General features: G+C 42.6%; 1 protein-coding gene across 3 annotated transcripts in view; it reads left to right on the top strand.

The window, feature by feature from the left end:
• Nucleotides 1–18,659, top strand: part of pde6c (phosphodiesterase 6C, cGMP-specific, cone, alpha prime) — a 44,813-nt gene that overhangs the window by 8,569 nt on the left and 17,585 nt on the right. For 2 of the 3 annotated variants that reach the window (XM_021575797.2, XM_021575796.2), the window contains exons 1-2: nucleotides 13,483–14,093; nucleotides 15,742–15,894. In XM_021575797.2, the coding sequence (XP_021431472.1) occupies nucleotides 13,626–14,093; nucleotides 15,742–15,894 (621 nt within the window). In that variant the 5' untranslated portion in view covers nucleotides 13,483–13,625. Of the gene's footprint in view, nucleotides 1–13,482; nucleotides 14,094–15,741; nucleotides 15,895–18,659 lie in introns of those variants that run through there. The other variant, XM_021575798.2, reaches the window with a different exon arrangement.

Here is an 18,659-nt window from a genome sequence, read left to right as displayed (position 1 = left end):
GAATAAACAAACATAGTCAATAACACAATAAAAAAAGTATATATACAGTGTGTGCAAATGAGGTAAGATAAGGGAGTGGCGAAACAATTACAGGCAATAAATAGGCCATGGTGGCGAAACAAATACAATTTAGCAATTAAACACTGGAGTGATAGATGTGTAGTAGATGAATGTGCAAGTAGAGATACTGGGGTGCAAAGGAGAAGGAGAAGAAGGAGAAGGAGAAGTGTGTGCAAAGGAGAAGAAAAAAAATAACATTATGGGGATGAGGTAGTTGGATGGGCTATTTACAGCTGGACTATGTACAGGTGCAGCGATCTGTGAGCTGCTCTGACAGCTGGTGCTTAAAGTTAGAGAGGGAGATATGAGTCTCCAGCTTCAGTGATTTTTGCAATTCGTTCCAGTCATTGGCAGCAGAGAACTGGAAGGAAAGGCGGCCAAAGGAGGAATTGGCTTTGGGGGTGACCAGTGAAATATACCTGCTGGAGCGCGTGCTACGGGTGGGTGCTGCTATGGTGACCAGTGAGCTGAGATAAGGCAGGGCTTTACCGAGCTAAGACTTATAGATGACCTGGAGCCAGTGGGTTTGGCAACAAATATGAAGCTGTGGGTAGTAATCAATAATTTTGCACGCCCAATTTTTCAGTTTTTGATTTGTTAAAAAGTTTGAAATATCCAATAAATTTCGTTCCACTTCATGATTGTGTCCCACTTGTTGTTGATTCTTCACAAAAAAATACAGTTTTATATCTTTATGTTTGAAGCCTGAAATGTGACAAAAGGTTGCAAAGTTCAAGGGGGCCGAATACTTTCGCAAGGCACTGTATATGGGGCTTTGGTGACAGAACAGATGGCACTGTGATAGACTGCATCCAATTTTCTGAGTAGAGTGTTGGAGGCTATGTTGTATAAGACATCGCCAAAGTCAAGGATCGGAAGGATAGTCAGTTTTACGAGGGTATGTTTGACAGCATGAGTGAAGGATGCTTTGTTGCGAAATAGGAAGTTGATTCTAGATTTAATTTTGGATTGGAGATGCTTAATATGAGTTTGTGTCTAACCAGACAGACACCTACAGTGCCTTGCGAAAGTATTCGGCCCCCTTGAACTTTGCGACCTTTTGCCACATTTCAGGCTTCAAACATAAAGATATAAAACTGTATTTTTTTTGTGAAGAATCAACAACAAGTGGGACACAATCATGAAGTGGAACGACATTTATTGGATATTTCAAACCTTTTTAACAAATCAAAAACTGAAAAATTGGGCGTGCAAAATTATTCAGCCCCCTTAAGTTAATACTTTGTAGCGCCACCTTTTGCTGTGATTACAGCTGTAAGTCGCTTGGGGTATGTCTCTATCAGTTTTGCACATCGAGAGACTGAAATTTTTTCCCATTCCTCCTTGCAAAACAGCTCGAGCTCAGTGAGGTTGGATGGAGAGCATTTGTGAACAGCAGTTTTCAGTTCTTTCCACAGATTCTCGATTGGATTCAGGTCTGAACTTTGACTTGGCCATTCTAACACCTGGAAATGTTTATTTTTGAACCATTCCATTGTAGATTTTGCTTTATGTTTTGGATCATTGTCTTGTTGGAAGACAAATCTCCGTCCCAGTCTCAGGTCTTTTGCAGACTCCATCAGGTTTTCTTCCAGAATGGTCCTGTATTTGGCTCCATCCATCTTCCCATCAATTTTAACCATCTTCCCTGTCCCTGCTGAAGAAAAGCAGGCCCAAACCATGATGCTGCTACCACCATGTTTGACAGTGGGGATGGTGTGTTCAGGGTGATGAGCTGTGTTGCTTTTACGCCAAACATAACGTTTTGCATTGTTGCCAAAAAGTTAAATTTTGGTTTCATCTGACCAGAGCACCTTCTTCCACATGTTTGGTGTGTCTCCCAGGTGGCTTGTGGCAAACTTTAAACAACACTTTTTATGGATATCTTTAAGAAATGGCTTTCTTCTTGCCACTCTTCCATAAAGGCCAGATTTGTGCAATATACGACTGATTGTTGTCCTATGGACAGAGTCTCCCACCTCAGCTGTAGATCTCTGCAGTTCATCCAGAGTGATCATGGGCCTCTTGGCTGCATCTCTGATCAGTCTTCTCCTTGTATGAGCTGAAAGTTTAGAGGGACGGCCAGGTCTTGGTAGATTTGCAGTGGTCTGATACTCCTTCCATTTCAATATTATCGCTTGCACAGTGCTCCTTGGGATGTTTAAAGCTTGGGAAATCTTTTTGTATCCAAATCCGGCTTTAAACTTCTTCACAACAGTATCTCGGACCTGCCTGGTGTGTTCCTTGTTCTTCATGATGCTCTCTGCGCTTTTAACGGACCTCTGAGACTATCACAGTGCAGGTGCATTTATACGGAGACTTGATTACACACAGGTGGATTGTATTTATCATCATTAGTCATTTAGGTCAACATTGGATCATTCAGAGATCCTCACTGAACTTCTGGAGAGAGTTTGCTGCACTGAAAGTAAAGGGGCTGAATAATTTTGCACGCCCAATTTTTCAGTTTCTGATTTGTTAAAATAGTTTGAAATATCCAATAAATGTTGTTCCACTTCATGATTGTGTCCCACTTGTTGTTGATTCTTCACAAAAAATACAGTTTTATATCTTTATGTTTGAAGCCTAAAATGTGGCAAAAGGTCGCAAAGTTCAAGGGGGCCGAATACTTTCGCAAGGCACTGTAGGTATTTGTAATTGTCCACATATTTTAAGTCAGAACTGTCCAGAGTAGTGATGTTGGATGGGCGGTCAGGTGTAGGCAGTGATCAGTTGAAGACTATGCATTTAGTTTTACTTGCATTTAAGAGCAGTTGGAGGCCACGGAAGGAGAGTTGTATGGCATTGAAGCTCGTCTGGAGGTTAGTTAACACAGTGTCCAAAGAAGGGCCTGAAGTATACAGAATGGTGTCATCTGCGTAGAAGTGGATCAGAGAATCACCAGCAGAAAGAGGAACATCATTGATGTATACAGAGAAAAGTGTCGGCCTGAGAATTGAACCCTGTGGCACCCTCATAGGGACTGCCAGAGGTCCGGACAACAGGCCCTTCGATTTGACACACTGAACTCTGTCTGAGGATTAGTTGGTGAACCAGGCGAGGCAGACATTTGAGAAACCAAGGCTGTTGAGTCTGCCGATAAGAATATGATGATTGAAAGAGTCGAAAGCCTTGGCCAGGTCAATGAATACAGCTGCACAGTATTGTCTCTTATCGATGGCAGTTATGATATCATTTAGGACCTTGAGCGTGGCTGAGGTGCACCCATGACCAGCTCGGAAACCAGATTGCATAGTGGAAAAGGTACGGTGGGATTCGAAATGGTCGGTGATCTGTTTGTTAACTTGGCTTTCAAAGACCTTAGAAATGCAGGGTAGGATAGATATAGGTCTGTAGCAGTTTGGGTCTAGAGTGTCTCCCCCTTTGTAGAGGGGGATGACCGCGGCAGCTTTCCAATCTTTGGGGATCTCAGACGATACGAAAGAGAGGTTGAACAGGCTAGTAATAGGGGTTGCAACAGTTTCGGCAGATCATTTTAGAGAGGGTCCAGATTGTCTAGCCTGGCTGATTTGTAGGGGTCCAGATTTTGCAGCTCTTTCAGAACATCAGCTATCTGGATTTGGGTGAAGGAGAAATGGAGGAGGCTTGGGCAAGTTGCTGTGGGGGGTGCAGGGCTGTTGATCGGGGTAGGGGTAGCCAGGTGGAAAGCATGGCCAGCCGTGGAAAAATACTTATTGAAATTCTCAATTATCGTGGATTTTTCGGTGGTGACAGTGTTTCTTAGCCTCAGTGCAGTGGGCATCTGGGAGGAAGTGCTATTATTCTCCATGGACTTTACAGTGTCCCAGAACTTTTTTGAGTTTGTGCTACAGGATGCAAATTTCTGTTTGAAAAAGCTAGCCTTTGCTTTCCTAATTGCCTGTGTATATTGGTTCCTAACTTCCCTGAAAAGTTGCATATCGCGGGGACTATTCGATGCTAATGCAGTACGCCACAGGATGTTTTTGTGCTGGTCAAGGGCAGTCAGATCTGGAGTGAACCAAGGGCTATATCTGTTCCTGGTTTAAAAAAAAATTGAATGGGGCATGCTTATTTAAGATGGTGAGGAAGGCACTTTTTAAAGAATAACCAGGCATCCTCTACTGACGGAATGAGGTCAATTTCCTTCCAGGAAACCTGGACCAGGTCGATTAGAATGGCCTGCTCGCTGAATTGTTTTAGGGAGCGTTTGACAGTGATGAGGGGTGGTGTCACGTTCTGACCTTTATTTCCTTTGTTTTGTATTTATTTAGTATGGTCAGGGCGTGAGTTGGGGTGGGCAGTCTATGTTTGTTTTTCTATGATTTGGGGATTTGTATGTTTCGGCCTAGTATGGTTCTCAATCAGAGGCAGGTGTCATTAGTTGTCTCTGATTGAGAATCATACTTAGGTAGCCTGGGTTTCACTGTTTGTTTGTGTGTGATTGTCTATGTTGATTGTTTGTGTCATCACAGTTCTCATTTATCTTCACGGTCGTTATTTGTTTATTGTTTTGTATAGTGTGTTTCAGTGTTCAGTGTTTTCGTCATTAAATATCAAGATGAACACAAACCACGCCGCATTTTGGTCATCCTCTCCTTCCCAGGAAGAATCCCGTGACAGGTGGTCTTTTGATCGCAGACCCATTACGGATGCAGGCAATGAGGCAGTGATCGCTGAGATCCTGGTTGAAGACCGCAGAGGTGTTTTTGGAAAGCAGGTTGGTTAGGATGATATCTATGAGGGTGCCCGTGTTTACGGATTTGGGGTTGTACCTGGTGGTTCATTGATAATTTGTGTGAGATTGAGGGCATCAAGCTTAGATTGTAGGATGGCCGGGGAGTTAAGCATGTCCCAGTTTAGGTCACCTAACAGCACGAGCTCTGAAGATAGATGGGGGGCAATCAATTCACATATGGTGTCCAGGGCACAGCTGGGGGCAGAAGGTGGTCTATAGCAAGCGGCAACAGTGAGAGACTTGTTTCTAGATAGGTAGATTTTTAAAAGTAGAAGCTCAAATTGTTTGGGCACAGACCTGGATAGTAAGACAGAATTATGCAGGCTATCTCTGCAGTTGATTGCAATGCCGCCCCCTTTGGCAATTCTATCTTGTCGGAAAATGTTATAGTTAGGGATGGAAATTTCAGGGTTTTTGGTGTCCTTCCTAAGCCACTTTTCAGACACGGCTAGGACATCCGGGTTGGTAGAGTGTGCTGATGCAGGGAATAAAACAAACTTAGGAATGAAGCTTCTAATGTTAACATGCATGAAACCAAGGCTTTTACTGTTACATAAGTCAACAAATGAGAGCGCCTGGGGAATGGGAGTGGAGCTAGGCACTGCAGGGCCTGGATTAACCTCTCCATCACCAGAAGAACAGAAGAGGAGTAGGATAAGGGCACGGCTAAAGGCTATAAGAACTGGTCGTCTAGTACGTTTGGAGCAGAGAGTAAAAGGAGCAGGTTTCTGGGCGCCGTAGAATATATTAAAGCATTTATGTACAGACAAAGGTATGGTAGGATGTGAATACAGTGGAGGTGTTTACCTAAGTATTGAGTGAAGATGAGAGAGGTATTGTCTCTGGAGCCACCATTTAAACCAGGTGAGGTCACTGCATGTGTGGGAGGTGGAACAAAAGGGTTAGCTAAGGCATATTGATTAGGGCTCTGCAGTGAAATAAGACAATAAACACTAACCAAATCAGCAATGGACAAGGCATATTGACATTAGGGAGAGGCATGGGTAGCCGAGTGATCATAGGGTTCCAGTGAGTAGCTAGGCGAGTTGGAGGCACGGCGATTCAGACAGATAGCGGGCTGGGGCTAGCAGGCTAGCAGAAGGGCATTAGAGGGACGTCGCAACGGAAGATGTCTGTTGTAGCCCCCCTGTGTGTTTACGTTGGCAGACCAGTTGTGATGGATCAGCAGGGCTCCGTGTAGTAAAAGGGTGCAGGCCAATTGGCAAAATTGGTATAGTAGCCCAAGAAATTGGCTGATGGACCTATTCAGCTAACAGTCCGATATGCTCTAGACAGCTAGCGGGCTGCTGCTAGCAGGCTAGCAGGCTAGCAGCTGGGCATTCAGGGTACGTCGTGAAGGAGGAGCCTGTTAAAAAAAAAACTCGGGTGGATTACATCAGTAGTCCAGTCGTGATGAATTAGCAGGGCTCCGTATCGGCAGTAAAAGTGGTCCAGGCCAATTGGCAAAATAGGTATTGTAGCCCAAGGAGTGGCTAACCTCTTCAGCTAGACAAGAGATGGGCCTAGCATAGGCTATCTCCAGGCTAATTGGTGCTTGCTTTGGGACAGAGACGTTAGCCAGGAGTAGCCACTCGGATAGCAGCTAGCTGGCTGCGATGATTCAGGTGAAAAGGTTCAGAGCTTGTGGTAGGAATCCTGAGATATGGAGAAGAAGAAGTCCGATGGGTTGAATCGCACTGTGCAGACTGGGAGGAGTTGTTCTGGCTAAAGGTTAGCTGATGACAGCTAGCAGTGGCTAGCTGACTACTAGCTAGTAGTTAGTTAGCTGGCTAGCTTCTGTTGGGGGTTCCGGTTCTAAAGTAAAGAAAATAGCAGATCCATACCACATTGGGTGAGGCGGGTTGCAGGAAAGTATGTTGAAGTTGAGGTTAAGAAAAATGTTTTTTAAATATATGTGACACCTGACTTACGGTACACGACAAGACTAAGACAAAGACACCTGACTGCTACGCCATCTTGGATTATATTTCATTGCCTTTTTTTGTAGGGGTTCATTTTTCATGAGGGCACATCAAGTCTGAAATGTCAAAATAGAAATAACAAACTTCAGAAGCCTTTCTAAAACTCAAATGCACTACAAGTTTGCAGTTCCTGCTGTGCACGAAAATTATCAGCAACGAAAAGAGTGATTCAATTAAGTTCCTACATGTCTACTATACTGCAGGTAGCAGATGGTGGTTTTTATTCAACACAAGTCACCTGGCTGGTGTGGTGGGGCATCCCAGTGTGACAGCACAGTGCATGCAGAGTGGCCTTTCTGAACACAGTGCCACATGTTTTCCACGTGGAGGCTGGTGACAATAAAATAACTGATAAGCAGCAACTGGTTCACACACTACTGAAATGAGAGGTTTTGAAGGAATGGGAGAGTTTCTTGAACGCATCCAATCCAAATCGATTGCAGACTTTAGTTATCAAGTTTGAGTGTCTAATGTTATCTAACGCTTTGACAGTGTCTCTTTTTTTCTTACTCTTATGTATATTTAACTAGGCAAGTCAGTTAAGAACAAATTGTTATTTACAATGGCAACCTACCAAAAGACAAAAGGCCTCCTGCGGAGACGGGGTTGCAATAAGAATAAAATAAAAAGTAGGACAAAACATACCGACGAGAGACACCACAACACTACATAAAGAGAAACCTATGAGGCAGCATTGTGGCAACACATGACAACACAGCATGGTAGCAACACAACATGACAACAACACAGTATCAACACAACATGGCAGCAGCACGACATGGAAACAGCACAAAACATAGTACAAACCTTATTGGGCACAGACAACCACACAAAGGGCAAGAAGGTAGAGATAAGGACAGTGTACCGTCTAGCCATACTCTCAAGTACTTGTATGAGGTGACTACCTCAAACTCTAAACCCTCAATCACACCGGTGGAGAGAGAGGCATTCTTCTTACCGAACCACATGACCATTGTTTTGGAGGTGTTCAGAACAAGGTGAAGGGCAGAGAAAGCTTGTTGGACACGAAGAAAGCTTCCTCAGCGTGATAACATTGAATGTTTGCTTATTTGTCTCATTGCAGCCAGCGAGACTATTACCATATGGCTTTCTCAATGCGATTAACTCCTAGGTAGGGTGTCCATGTAACTAATCCATTCCATTGTGTCAGACTATCCCCGTCTCTCGCTCTCTCTCTCTCTTGCTCTCTCGCTCTCTTTCAGGGAGGACATCCCACAAATCACTTTTACTTAATCTGTGATTAAGTGATGCAGCTATTTCTTTGGCCTGTTGTCTGACTTTTATTCAGTGCCATGCTGTGTTGGCTGGGAGAGAGAAAGACCTTTTGTACACCGTACCAGGGGTAGGCAACTAGATTCAGCCGTGGGATGATTTTTGTCCAAGGGGATTGTCGGGGGGGCCAGAACATAATTATAACAATTTGTACACTGCAAATTGACCACATGTAAACACAAAAATAGATTGTATAAGCGGTATAACAATAATTTCATACCTTGATTACATTGAGACACGATCACATATTGTGTTTGTATTTATTAAGGATCCCCATTAGTTGCTGCCATGGCAGCAGCTACTCTTCCTGGGGTCTAGCAACATTAAGACAGTTATATACAGTTTAAAATATGACATGATATTTTATTACATTTCATAACACTTTCCCCAAAACATTTAGTGTGTTCCCTCAGGCCACAATTCCACTATTATATTTACAACACAACATTCATGAGTGCGTGTGTGTAGAGTGTGTGTCTTATCATGTGTATGTATGTCAGTGCCTGTGTCTGTCTCTTCACGGTCCCTGCTGATCCATAAGGTGTATTTTTTATCTGTTTTTTTTTATTCTACTGATTGCATCACTTACCTGATGTGGAATAGAGTTTCATGTGGCCATGGCTCTATGTAGTTCATCTTGCCAATGAAAAAATCATTGAAGTAATTGGTTATATTAGTGGGTTTTGTGATGAGTGAGCCATCTGATTCAATGAATGATGGAGCTGAGTTTGCCTTTTTGCCCAAAATGTAATTTAAGGTGCTCCAAAGCTTTGTACTATCAATCTTTATGTCATGTATCTTTGTTTCATAGTGTAGTTTCTTCTTTTTATTCAGTTTAGTCACACGATATCTCAATTTGCAGTACATTAGCAAATTGTTTGAGCAGCCAGACTTATTTGCCATTCCTTTTGCCTCATCCGTTTCAACGAAACAATTTTTCAATTCCTCATCAACCACAGAGATTTGATAGTTTTTACAGTCATTTTGTTAATGGATGCATGCAAATTTGTAACTGGAATAAGCAATTTCATAAATGAGTCAAGAGCAGCATTTGGTTTCTCCTCATTACACACCACAGACCAACAAATATGATTTACATCAACGACATAGGAATCGCTACAAAACTTATTGTATGACCTCTTATACACTATATTAGGCCCAGCCTTTGGAACTTTGGTTTTCCTAGAATATGGCTACTATATTGTGATCACTACATCCGATGGATTTGGATACTGCTTTAAAGTACATTTCTGCAGCATTAGTAAAGATGTGATCAATACATGCTGTTTGTAACTACCCTGGCAGGTTGACTGATAACCTGAACCAGGTTGCAGGCACTAGTTACAGTTTGAAGATTTCTCTTGAGTGGCAGCCTGATGAAAGCCAGTCAATATTTAAATCACCCAGAAAATATATCTCTCTGTTAATATCACATACATTATCAAGTATTTCACACATGTTACCCAGATACTGACTGTTAGCACTTGGTGGTCTATAGCAGTATCTGACCAGAATGGGCTTTAGGTGAGGCAGATGAACCTGTAGCCATATTACAGATCCTCTCTAAGTTTAACAGGGATCTGGTTCTGAATATAAACAGCCACACCTCCTCCTTTGGCATTTCTGTATTTTCTGTAGATGTTCTAATCATGTATTGCTACCACGCATTCATCAAAGGTATTATCTAAATGAGTTTCAGAGATTGTCATATGAATATCATCTGTTACTAGCAAATTATTGATTTAATGAACCTTGCATCTTAAGATACATCTGTTAACTTAGACTTTGACACTTTTCTGGGATGCTTGATTATTTTCATTGCTTTACTGGGAAGCTTAGCAAAAGTAGACATGCTCATGTTATTTATGTTAATGCAGGGTACGCTGGGTTCCTGGGTTCCTGCTGGTGTACAGAAATATTTAAGTCACACCACAGATTCTCAATTGGATTGAGGTCTGGCTTTGACTAGGCCATTCCAAGACATTTAAATATTTCCCCTTAAACCACTCGAGTGTTGCTTTAGCAGTATGCTTAGGGTCTGTCACATCTGCTCCTTCCACGCCCTCTCGTGTTCATCCAGTGTCTCCTTGACCTGCAGCCACTCACCCCGTACACTCACCCTCTCTCTCTGTGTGTGTGATTGTGTGGGTGGAGACAGGTGTGCTGGAGTCTGAACAGATCCCCACCAGCTGTAACCCGTTCCAAAATCAAGACCTCTACAAATACTCAGTCCTGCCACTTCCACTCTGCCAGATTGTGATCTCTGCTCAGTCAGTTTATGCTTCTAGCTATTTGTTTTTATTCAAGATCCTTTTACCCTGCTGTGCCTTTTTCCCTGTCTGATGCTGTTTATCCTCTCCACTGCAGTTTCGGCACTCTGAATCTGGTCCCTGTCTCCTGTTTCATGTCTCACCACCCTGCTACACTGTTCTGGATTCGGCACACTACTACTCCCTTGGATTCAACACCGAATCTGCTTACCCTGTCCCAATTCCATTCACTCCAACCTCAGCCTCCACATCTGGTTTCCTACATCCCACCCGAGCTTCCCCTGGCCTGCACTCCATCTCTCCCTGTTTTGCAATAAATACCTTGGTTAATTCAGCCCAGTTTCCGAGTCTGCTCTTGGGTTTCCTGTGCCGCTCCACCTAACAGGGTCATTGTCCTGCTGGAAGGTTAACATCTGTCCCAGTCTCAAATCTCTGGAAGACTAAACAGGTTTCCCTCAAGAATTCACCTGTATTTAGCGCCATCCATCATTCCTTCAATTCTAATCAGTTTCCCAGTCCCTGCTGATGGAAAAACATCCCCACAGCATGATGCTGCCACCCCCATGCTTCACCGTGGGGATAGTGTTCTCGGGGTGATGAGAGGTGTTGGGTTTGCGCCAGACATAGCATTTTCCTTGATGGCCAAAATGCTCAATTTGTCTCAACTGACCAGAGTATCTTCTTCCATATGTTTGGGGAGTCTCCCACATGCCTTTTGGCGAACACCAAATGTGTTTGCTAATTTTTTTCTTTAAGCAATTAGCTTTTTCTGGCCACTTCTGTAAAGCCCAGCTCTGTGGAGGGTACAGCTTAAAGTGTTCCTATGGACAGATACTCCAATCTCCACTGTGGAGCTTTGCAGCTCCTTCAGGGTTATTTTTGGTCTCTTTGTTGCCTTTCTGATTAATGCCCTCCTTGCCTGGTCTGTGAGATTTGGTGGGCGGCCCTCTCTTGGCAGATATTTAAGATGTTTTTTTATAACCCAACCCTGATCTGTACTTCTCCACAACTTTGTCCCTGACCTGTTTGGAGAGCTCCTTGGTCTTCATGGTGCCGCTTGCTTGGTGGTGCCCCTTGCTTAGTGGTGTTGCAGACTCTGGGGCCTTTCAGAACATGTGTATATATATACTGAGATCATGTGACAGATCATGTGACACTTAGATTGCACACAGGTGGACTTTATTTAATTAATTATGTGACTTCTGAAAGTAATTGGTTGCACCAGATCTTATTTAGGGGCTTCATAGCAAAAGGGGTGAAAAAAAACACACTCGCAGGCAGGATTTGACGGCCGCCTGTTGCCACCCCTGCCGTAAACGCATCATGAGCCTGTCTTAATCCCACATGTGAAATTAGACAGGGGAACTTTGTCCGTTCTGTCTTGCCAGACAATCTAATAAAAGCACACCTTTGTTTGGACCATCTTTATCAGATCTCTAATTTTCCTCACTTAGCAAGGCTTCCAAATTCCCCTATGAGGACAGTGAGATTAAGAGAATTAAGATAAAATACTTCTACCAACATTGTTGTCACGACTTCCGCCGAAGTTGGTCCCTCTCTCTCGTTGTTCGGGCGACGTTCGGCGGTCGACGTCACCAGCCTTCTAGCCATCGCCGATCCACTTTTCATTTTCCATTGATTTTGTCTTGTCTTCCATCACACCTGGTTCCAATTCCATCTATTACATGTTGTGTATTTAACCCTCTGCCCCCCCCCCCCCCCCCCCCCCATGTCCTTGTCCGGAATTGTTTCTTGTCGTGCTTGTGCACGGTATGCTGGTGATCACCGGGTTTTGTTTGACACATTTCATGTATTGTTCTGTTGACGGTGGTTTTATGTTGATTAAACAACACCGTTGTAAATCAGTTTTTGCTTTCCTGCGCCTGACTTCTCTGCCGCCAGTACGCACCCCATTACAATTGTGAACATAATGTCTAGGTGTTTTTTGTTCTGCAGTATGTTTATCACACTTGAACCATACCAAGACTAAAATGAGCTGGGTTCAATGTCGGGTTCACCTAGTGGTCATGATATGGGCTGTACCAAATGTTTGATGTATTATAATAATTGATTATGCTTATGTTGTATTAAAAGAAGGGGAGGGGTTATAAGACCCCGCCCTCCTTACATTTATAGGATCCTAGACTACAGATTAACAATATATATTAATTATAGAGGTTTAGTATTGTTCCACAGTTGTTTTCTAGTCTCTCTGCCTCTTATAAAGAGACACCTCTGAGAAATGTGTGACTGAGACAGAACTCTGCAGGGGAGTGTAGGAGATAAGAGACTAGTCAGACATTCCACAATATATCAACTTTGGGGAGTGGACATTTATTGCCTAGGCCTTAGAAATCACTGGAACTATTGTAATTCTCTTGCAAGTTTATATAGCTGTGTATGCATGGGCTTGGTCTGATGAGTAGAAGGTAATGGCGTATGCAGTGACATCACAAGGGCTGGACTTCGGGTTTAATAAAATAACTTGGGACCTTTTATATTTTTCAGAACTTACTCGGAAACATGTGCATGTTCCTGTTGTCAACTTCTCTCTGCAATTGCATTAATAAAGGTTTATTAATTAATTAATTAAAGATATTGTCAGAATGCTAATTTCACCAATGAGCCAATGATTGACAGGGAACAAGGAACGAACCCCAACAACATTATAGAGGGAACTGATTTAATTGAGCTCTTTTTTGAATTGCTTCACTGATGCTATTACTCAATTGGCTTCACTTTGACTGGAAATATAGCGTAGGGTATTCTTATAAACATACATCACTGTGAGAGAGAGTTCTGCGGCTGGAATATTTGCTTGGAACTATAGTGGGGAACTAAAGAATTGTTCTTCAAGGTCAACTGTCCAAATATTTCCTACTCAGTGGGCCAATTGGGTAAATAGTCTATTGATGAGTCAACCATTTTGTCCCAAAATGAACTTTCTATACCACAGCTGCAGTAAGAGATAGAGCTCCAACAACCTGCCTCCCTTGCCTCAGATTGGATTGTCCAATGTAAAATGATCTGTGTTGGGATTTGCAGGTTAAGAAAGCTTAAGGGCTTTAATTTCATGACGTCACATTAATTAGCGGACACTTTGATCCTTTCAGCCTGTAAGCCACCACATTCAGTCAGCTTGTAGCGTAGTACGGGACGTTTTGGTGATTTGTCTGGGACCACAGCAGAGGATGCACGTCGGCGCAAACGGAGGCCACTAACTAAGCACCTTTTACACTTCCCTTTCGACTTTCCCGTGTGATGCGTCTGTAAGAGAAGGGAGGGAAAAGCAAACAATTCAAAATGGGAGACAAGGATAGTGTGGAAAAGTACCTGGAGAACAATCCCCAGTTCGCTAAAGAGTACTTTGATAAAAAGTTGCGCCCCGAATTGATCTCGACAGCGTTCACAGAAACTCTTGAGATCAAAGATCCGACTTCGTTCAAAGATGTCTCCCAAATTCAGGAGGCCAATCTCATCTTTGACCTTGTCAAAGAAATGCAATCAGAAATTGTTATGGAAAAAGCATTGCACAAGGTCCTGCAGAGAGTTTGCATGATTTTGAACGCCGACCGGTGCAGTTACTTTGATCTTCGATCTAGAAACGGAATACCTGAGCTTACAACGATGCTCTTCAATGTCACCCCTAGCACCAAATTTGAGGAGAACCTTGTCAACCCCACTGGTGAGATTGTGTTTCCAATCGATATGGGTGTAGTTGGATACACAGCGCACTCCAAAAAGATGCAAAACATTCCGGATGTTACCAAGGTGAGTGCCATTGTCAGCAGGTGCCCACCCGCCAAAGTGTGTGTAAAGATTGTACAAAGCACCCATAACATGGGAAACGTTTACGTATGATTTGACATGTTTTCTTATTTTTCTTACAATTTTTATCCTGTTTTAGCATGTAAAAATTATTGGAACGATCAGAGGTTGGACCTAAGCAAATGTATAAGTACTTCCCTACACATATAGAATATTTTGTGTGTTCTTATTGAAGTGCTAGATGTGTTTGTTGTATTAAGTTTTATGTTTTACATTTGGGTTGTGTAAATTATGGTTTATTTTATTTCATCTTTGACCTTGTCAAAGAAATGCAATCAGAAATTGTTATCGCAGTTATCGCAGTTTACTGCAGTCGCAGTTTACACACAATTGTTTGTGTCAGATCTAAATTCTTAAAAATGTATTTTGTTTCTCACATAGTTTAGACATTTTAATTGATGCAGATTTGAGAAGATAGTTAAAGAAATATAAAGTGTTCATGCATGTCTCTGAAGGCGTAAGCCCATGCTATTTTTGTTAAATTCACTTGATGGATTTCTTGAAGGTGTTGCCTAATAGTTTTGATTATCCAGAAGTCTGACCAAGGCAAACTTCCTAGTCTGATTAGGTCTACAGTAAAGTCAGCTTTAACAAGTATACGTGAAATTACAAGTATGATGGAATGAGGGGTTCATTCTAAATGTTAATGTTGACCACTGAGTTTCCCCTGTGTAGTGTAGAAAATTGCTTTTACCTCCAGAAGCCCTACAAGTGTCATTATCTGGTTGATTTGCTAATTGATACATTAATGTATTATATATATTTGTATAATTTAATTCAAGTCATCATGATAATATATTGTATCATTTTCAAAACATAAATGTCCAGTTGTATGACTGCTAAGATGTTGATGTTACAGTATGGATGACTGAAGAGAAAGCAGGTTGACATTTATTGTCATGAATTTTGCCCAGGAGGCAAACTGAGCGAGTTCTGCTAGATGGGCCAGCTGCAAAGTCAAAATTGGCTATATCGTACAAATTCATTAAACTAAAATGTGCTTTTTGGACATAATTTACAGTAAGGTTAAGGTTAGGCATTAGTGTAAGCAGTGTGGTTAAGGTTGGGGTGAGGTTTACATTTGAGGCTGTGCCAGCTAGTGACCATTCTGCAGAGCTGCCTCCAGGACAAGATTCATGACAATAAATGCCAACCAGCTAAAACAAATCTGTATTTGCAATTGGTCAACATTCTGTAGATTACTGGATGAACACCCTCATTACATGTATAAGTTAACTACAGAATTCAAGTAGGGGTTCAATCTATGCTTTTTTAGCCAGTGTATGTCCATAATGTTTCTCGTTTGATTAGCCCATGATATTTTCATTGATTGAAAATCATCTTTATTACTTTTAAGACAATGGTTATAGAATTGGGCCATTTACATGACATCCATTATGTGCAGGCTGCAAAAACCATAGCTAGCAGGGGTCGTTTTTTTAATCTAGCGACTGTTAATTGTACTCAATAGGCCTTTCCACATGGCATTATCTTAGCCCAGGGCTAAGGAGACTGTTAGCCCTGGGCTTTATTGCAGTGTGAACGCAGCTAATGTCTTGATCCAATATACTCTTTTCTTTTTCACTTCCAGAATAACCGCTTCAGTGACTTTGTGGACAAGCAGACAGGATACAAAACCAAAAACATGCTCACATACCCCATCATGGCTGATAAAGAATGCCTTGGTGTTGTAATGGCACTAAACAAAATTGGGGCCGAAGAATTCTCAAAAGCCGACGAGGAAGTAAGTCCTGAGCTCTCAAAAGAAAAATACCAGTCTTAGAAAGGTTTCTCAGTGTTAGTAATTAACTTAATTAACTTTTTTTTAAATGTACAATTAATACATAATAGCACAATTCACACAGCACATGACATATACAGATACTGTATAACCTATATTACCCCAGTAATCAATATTCATGATGTTAAGTCCCCTATTTGGGTGGTTCTGGATCGGTTCCGACTGACATTTTGGTGGACAAATCGCTCTGTGAACGTCTTAGGGTCCCGTGTCTTAAAGTGTCAGAAAGCCCCATATCTCCGTAGTCCAAAAAAAAACACTAATCTAAATAAAAGAAACACAAAATCTAAATAAAATCCTACAGGATTTTATCCAATAGGACTAGTTCCAAAATCAGATAGGATTTTTCTATTTACATTTTAGTCATTTAGCAGATAATCTTATCCAGGGAGACTTACAGTAGTGAGTGCAAACATTTTCATACTGGTCCCTCGTGGGAATCAAACCCAAAGCCCTGGCATTGGAAGTGCTATGCTCTATCAAGTGAGCCACACAGAATCCTGTAGAATTTCAATGCTTTTTTTCTCCGATATGATTTCTATTGATTTTGTTGACGGGCATTACATTACATTCTTAAAAAATATATTTTTTTACCCCTTTTCTCCCCAATTTTGTGGTATCCAATTGTTAGTAGTTACTATCTTGTCTCATCGCTACAACTCCATTATGGGCTCGGGAGAGACGGTCAAAAGCCATGCTTCCTCCGGAACACAACCAAACCAAGCCGCACTTCTTCTTAACACAGCGAGCATCCAACCCGGAAGCCAGCCGCACCAATGTGTCAGAGGAAACACCGTGCACCTGTTGACCTGGTTAGTGTGCACTGCACCCGGCCCGCCACAGGAGTCGCTAGTGCGCGATAAGACAAGGATATCCCTACTGGCCAAACCCTCTCTAACCCGGACGACACTAGGCCAATTGTGCATCGCCCATGGACCTCCTGGTCGCGGCCTGGGCCATCATTCCGCTCAGGAAGGAGACGCGTTCTGTCTCCTAGAGATGAACATACTTTGGTGCGAAAAGTGCAAATCAATCCCAGAACAACATCAAAGGACCATGTAAAGATGCTGGAGGAAACAGGTACAAAAGTATCTATATTCACAGTAAAACAAGTCCTATATCGACATAAACCGAAAGGCCGCTCAGCAAGGAAGAAGCCACTGCTCCAAAACCGCCATAAAAAAGCCAGACTACGGTTTGCAACTGCACATGGGGACACAGATCGTACTTTTTGGAGAAATGTCCATTGTTCTGATGAAGCAAAAATAGAACTCTTCGGCCATAATGACCATCTATATTTTGGAGGAAAAGGGGATAGTCTTGCAAGCCGAAGAACACCATCCCAACCGTGAAGCACGGGGGTGGCAGCATCATATTGTGGGGGTGCTTTGCTGCAGGAGGGACTGGTGCACTTCACAAAATAGATGGTATCATGAATCAAAAATGCAGATGTTAATGCGAGTGTAGTGAAATGCTTGTGCTTCTAGTTCCAACAACGCAGTAATAACCAATGAGTAATCTAACCTAACAATTCCAAAACTACTACCTTATACACACACAAGTGTAAAGGGATAAAGAATATGTACATAAATGTATATGAATGAGTGATGGTACTGAACGGCATAGGCAAGATGGAGTAGATGGTATAGGGTACAGTATATACATATGAGATGAGTATGTAAACAAAGTGGCATAGTTTAAAGTGGCTAGTGATACATGTATTACATAAAGATGCAGTAGATTATATAGAGTACAGTATATGCATATACATATGCGATGAGTAATGTAGGGTATGTAAACATTATATTAAGTAGCATTGTTTAAAGTGGCTAGTGATTATATGTTTACATCTATTTCCATTACTAAAGTGGCTTGAGTTGAGTCAGTGTGTTGGCAGCAGCCACTCAATGTTAGTGGTGGCTGTTTAACAGTCTGATGGCCTTGAGATAGAAGCTGTTTTTCAGTCTCTCGGTCCCTGCTTTGATGCACCTGGACTGACCTCGCCTTCTGGATGATAGCGGGGTGAACGGGCAGTGGCTTGGGTGGTTGTTGTCCTTGATGATCTTTATGGCCTTCCTGTGACATCGGGTGGTGTAGGTGTCCTGGAGGGCAGGTAGTTTGCCCCCGGTGATGCGTTGTGCAGATCTCACTACCCTCTGGAGAGCCTTACGGTTGTGGGCAGAGCAGCTGCCATACCAGGCGGTGATACAGCCCGACAGGATGCTCTCGATTGTGTCTTGTAGAAGTTTGTGAGTGCTTTTGGGGACAAGCCAAATTTCTTCAGCCTCCTGAGGTTGAAGAGGCGCTGCTGCGCCTTCTTCACAACGCTGTCTGTGTGGGTGGACCAATTCAGTGTGTCCGTGATGTGTACGCCGAGGAACTTAAAACTTACTACCCTCTCCACTACTGTCCCGTTGATGTGGATAGGGGGGTGCTCCCTCTGCTGTTTCCTGAAATCCACAATCATCTCCTTTGTTTTGTTGACGATGAGTGTGAGGTTATTTTCCTGACACCACACTCCGAGGGCCCTCACCTCCTCCTTGTAGTCCATCTCGTCGTTGTTGGTAATCAAGCCTACCACTGTAGTGTCGTCCGCAAACTTGATGATTGAGTTGGAGGCATGCATGGCCACGCAGTCGTGGGTGAACAGGGAGTACAGGAGAGGGCTCAGAACGCACCCTTGTGGGGCCCCAGTGTTGAGGATCAGC

This window comes from Oncorhynchus mykiss, chromosome 20, assembly GCF_013265735.2.
Source record: "Oncorhynchus mykiss isolate Arlee chromosome 20, USDA_OmykA_1.1, whole genome shotgun sequence".
NCBI classification, from domain to species: domain Eukaryota; kingdom Metazoa; phylum Chordata; class Actinopteri; order Salmoniformes; family Salmonidae; genus Oncorhynchus; species Oncorhynchus mykiss.
This window is presented reverse-complemented; position numbering and strand designations above follow the sequence as displayed.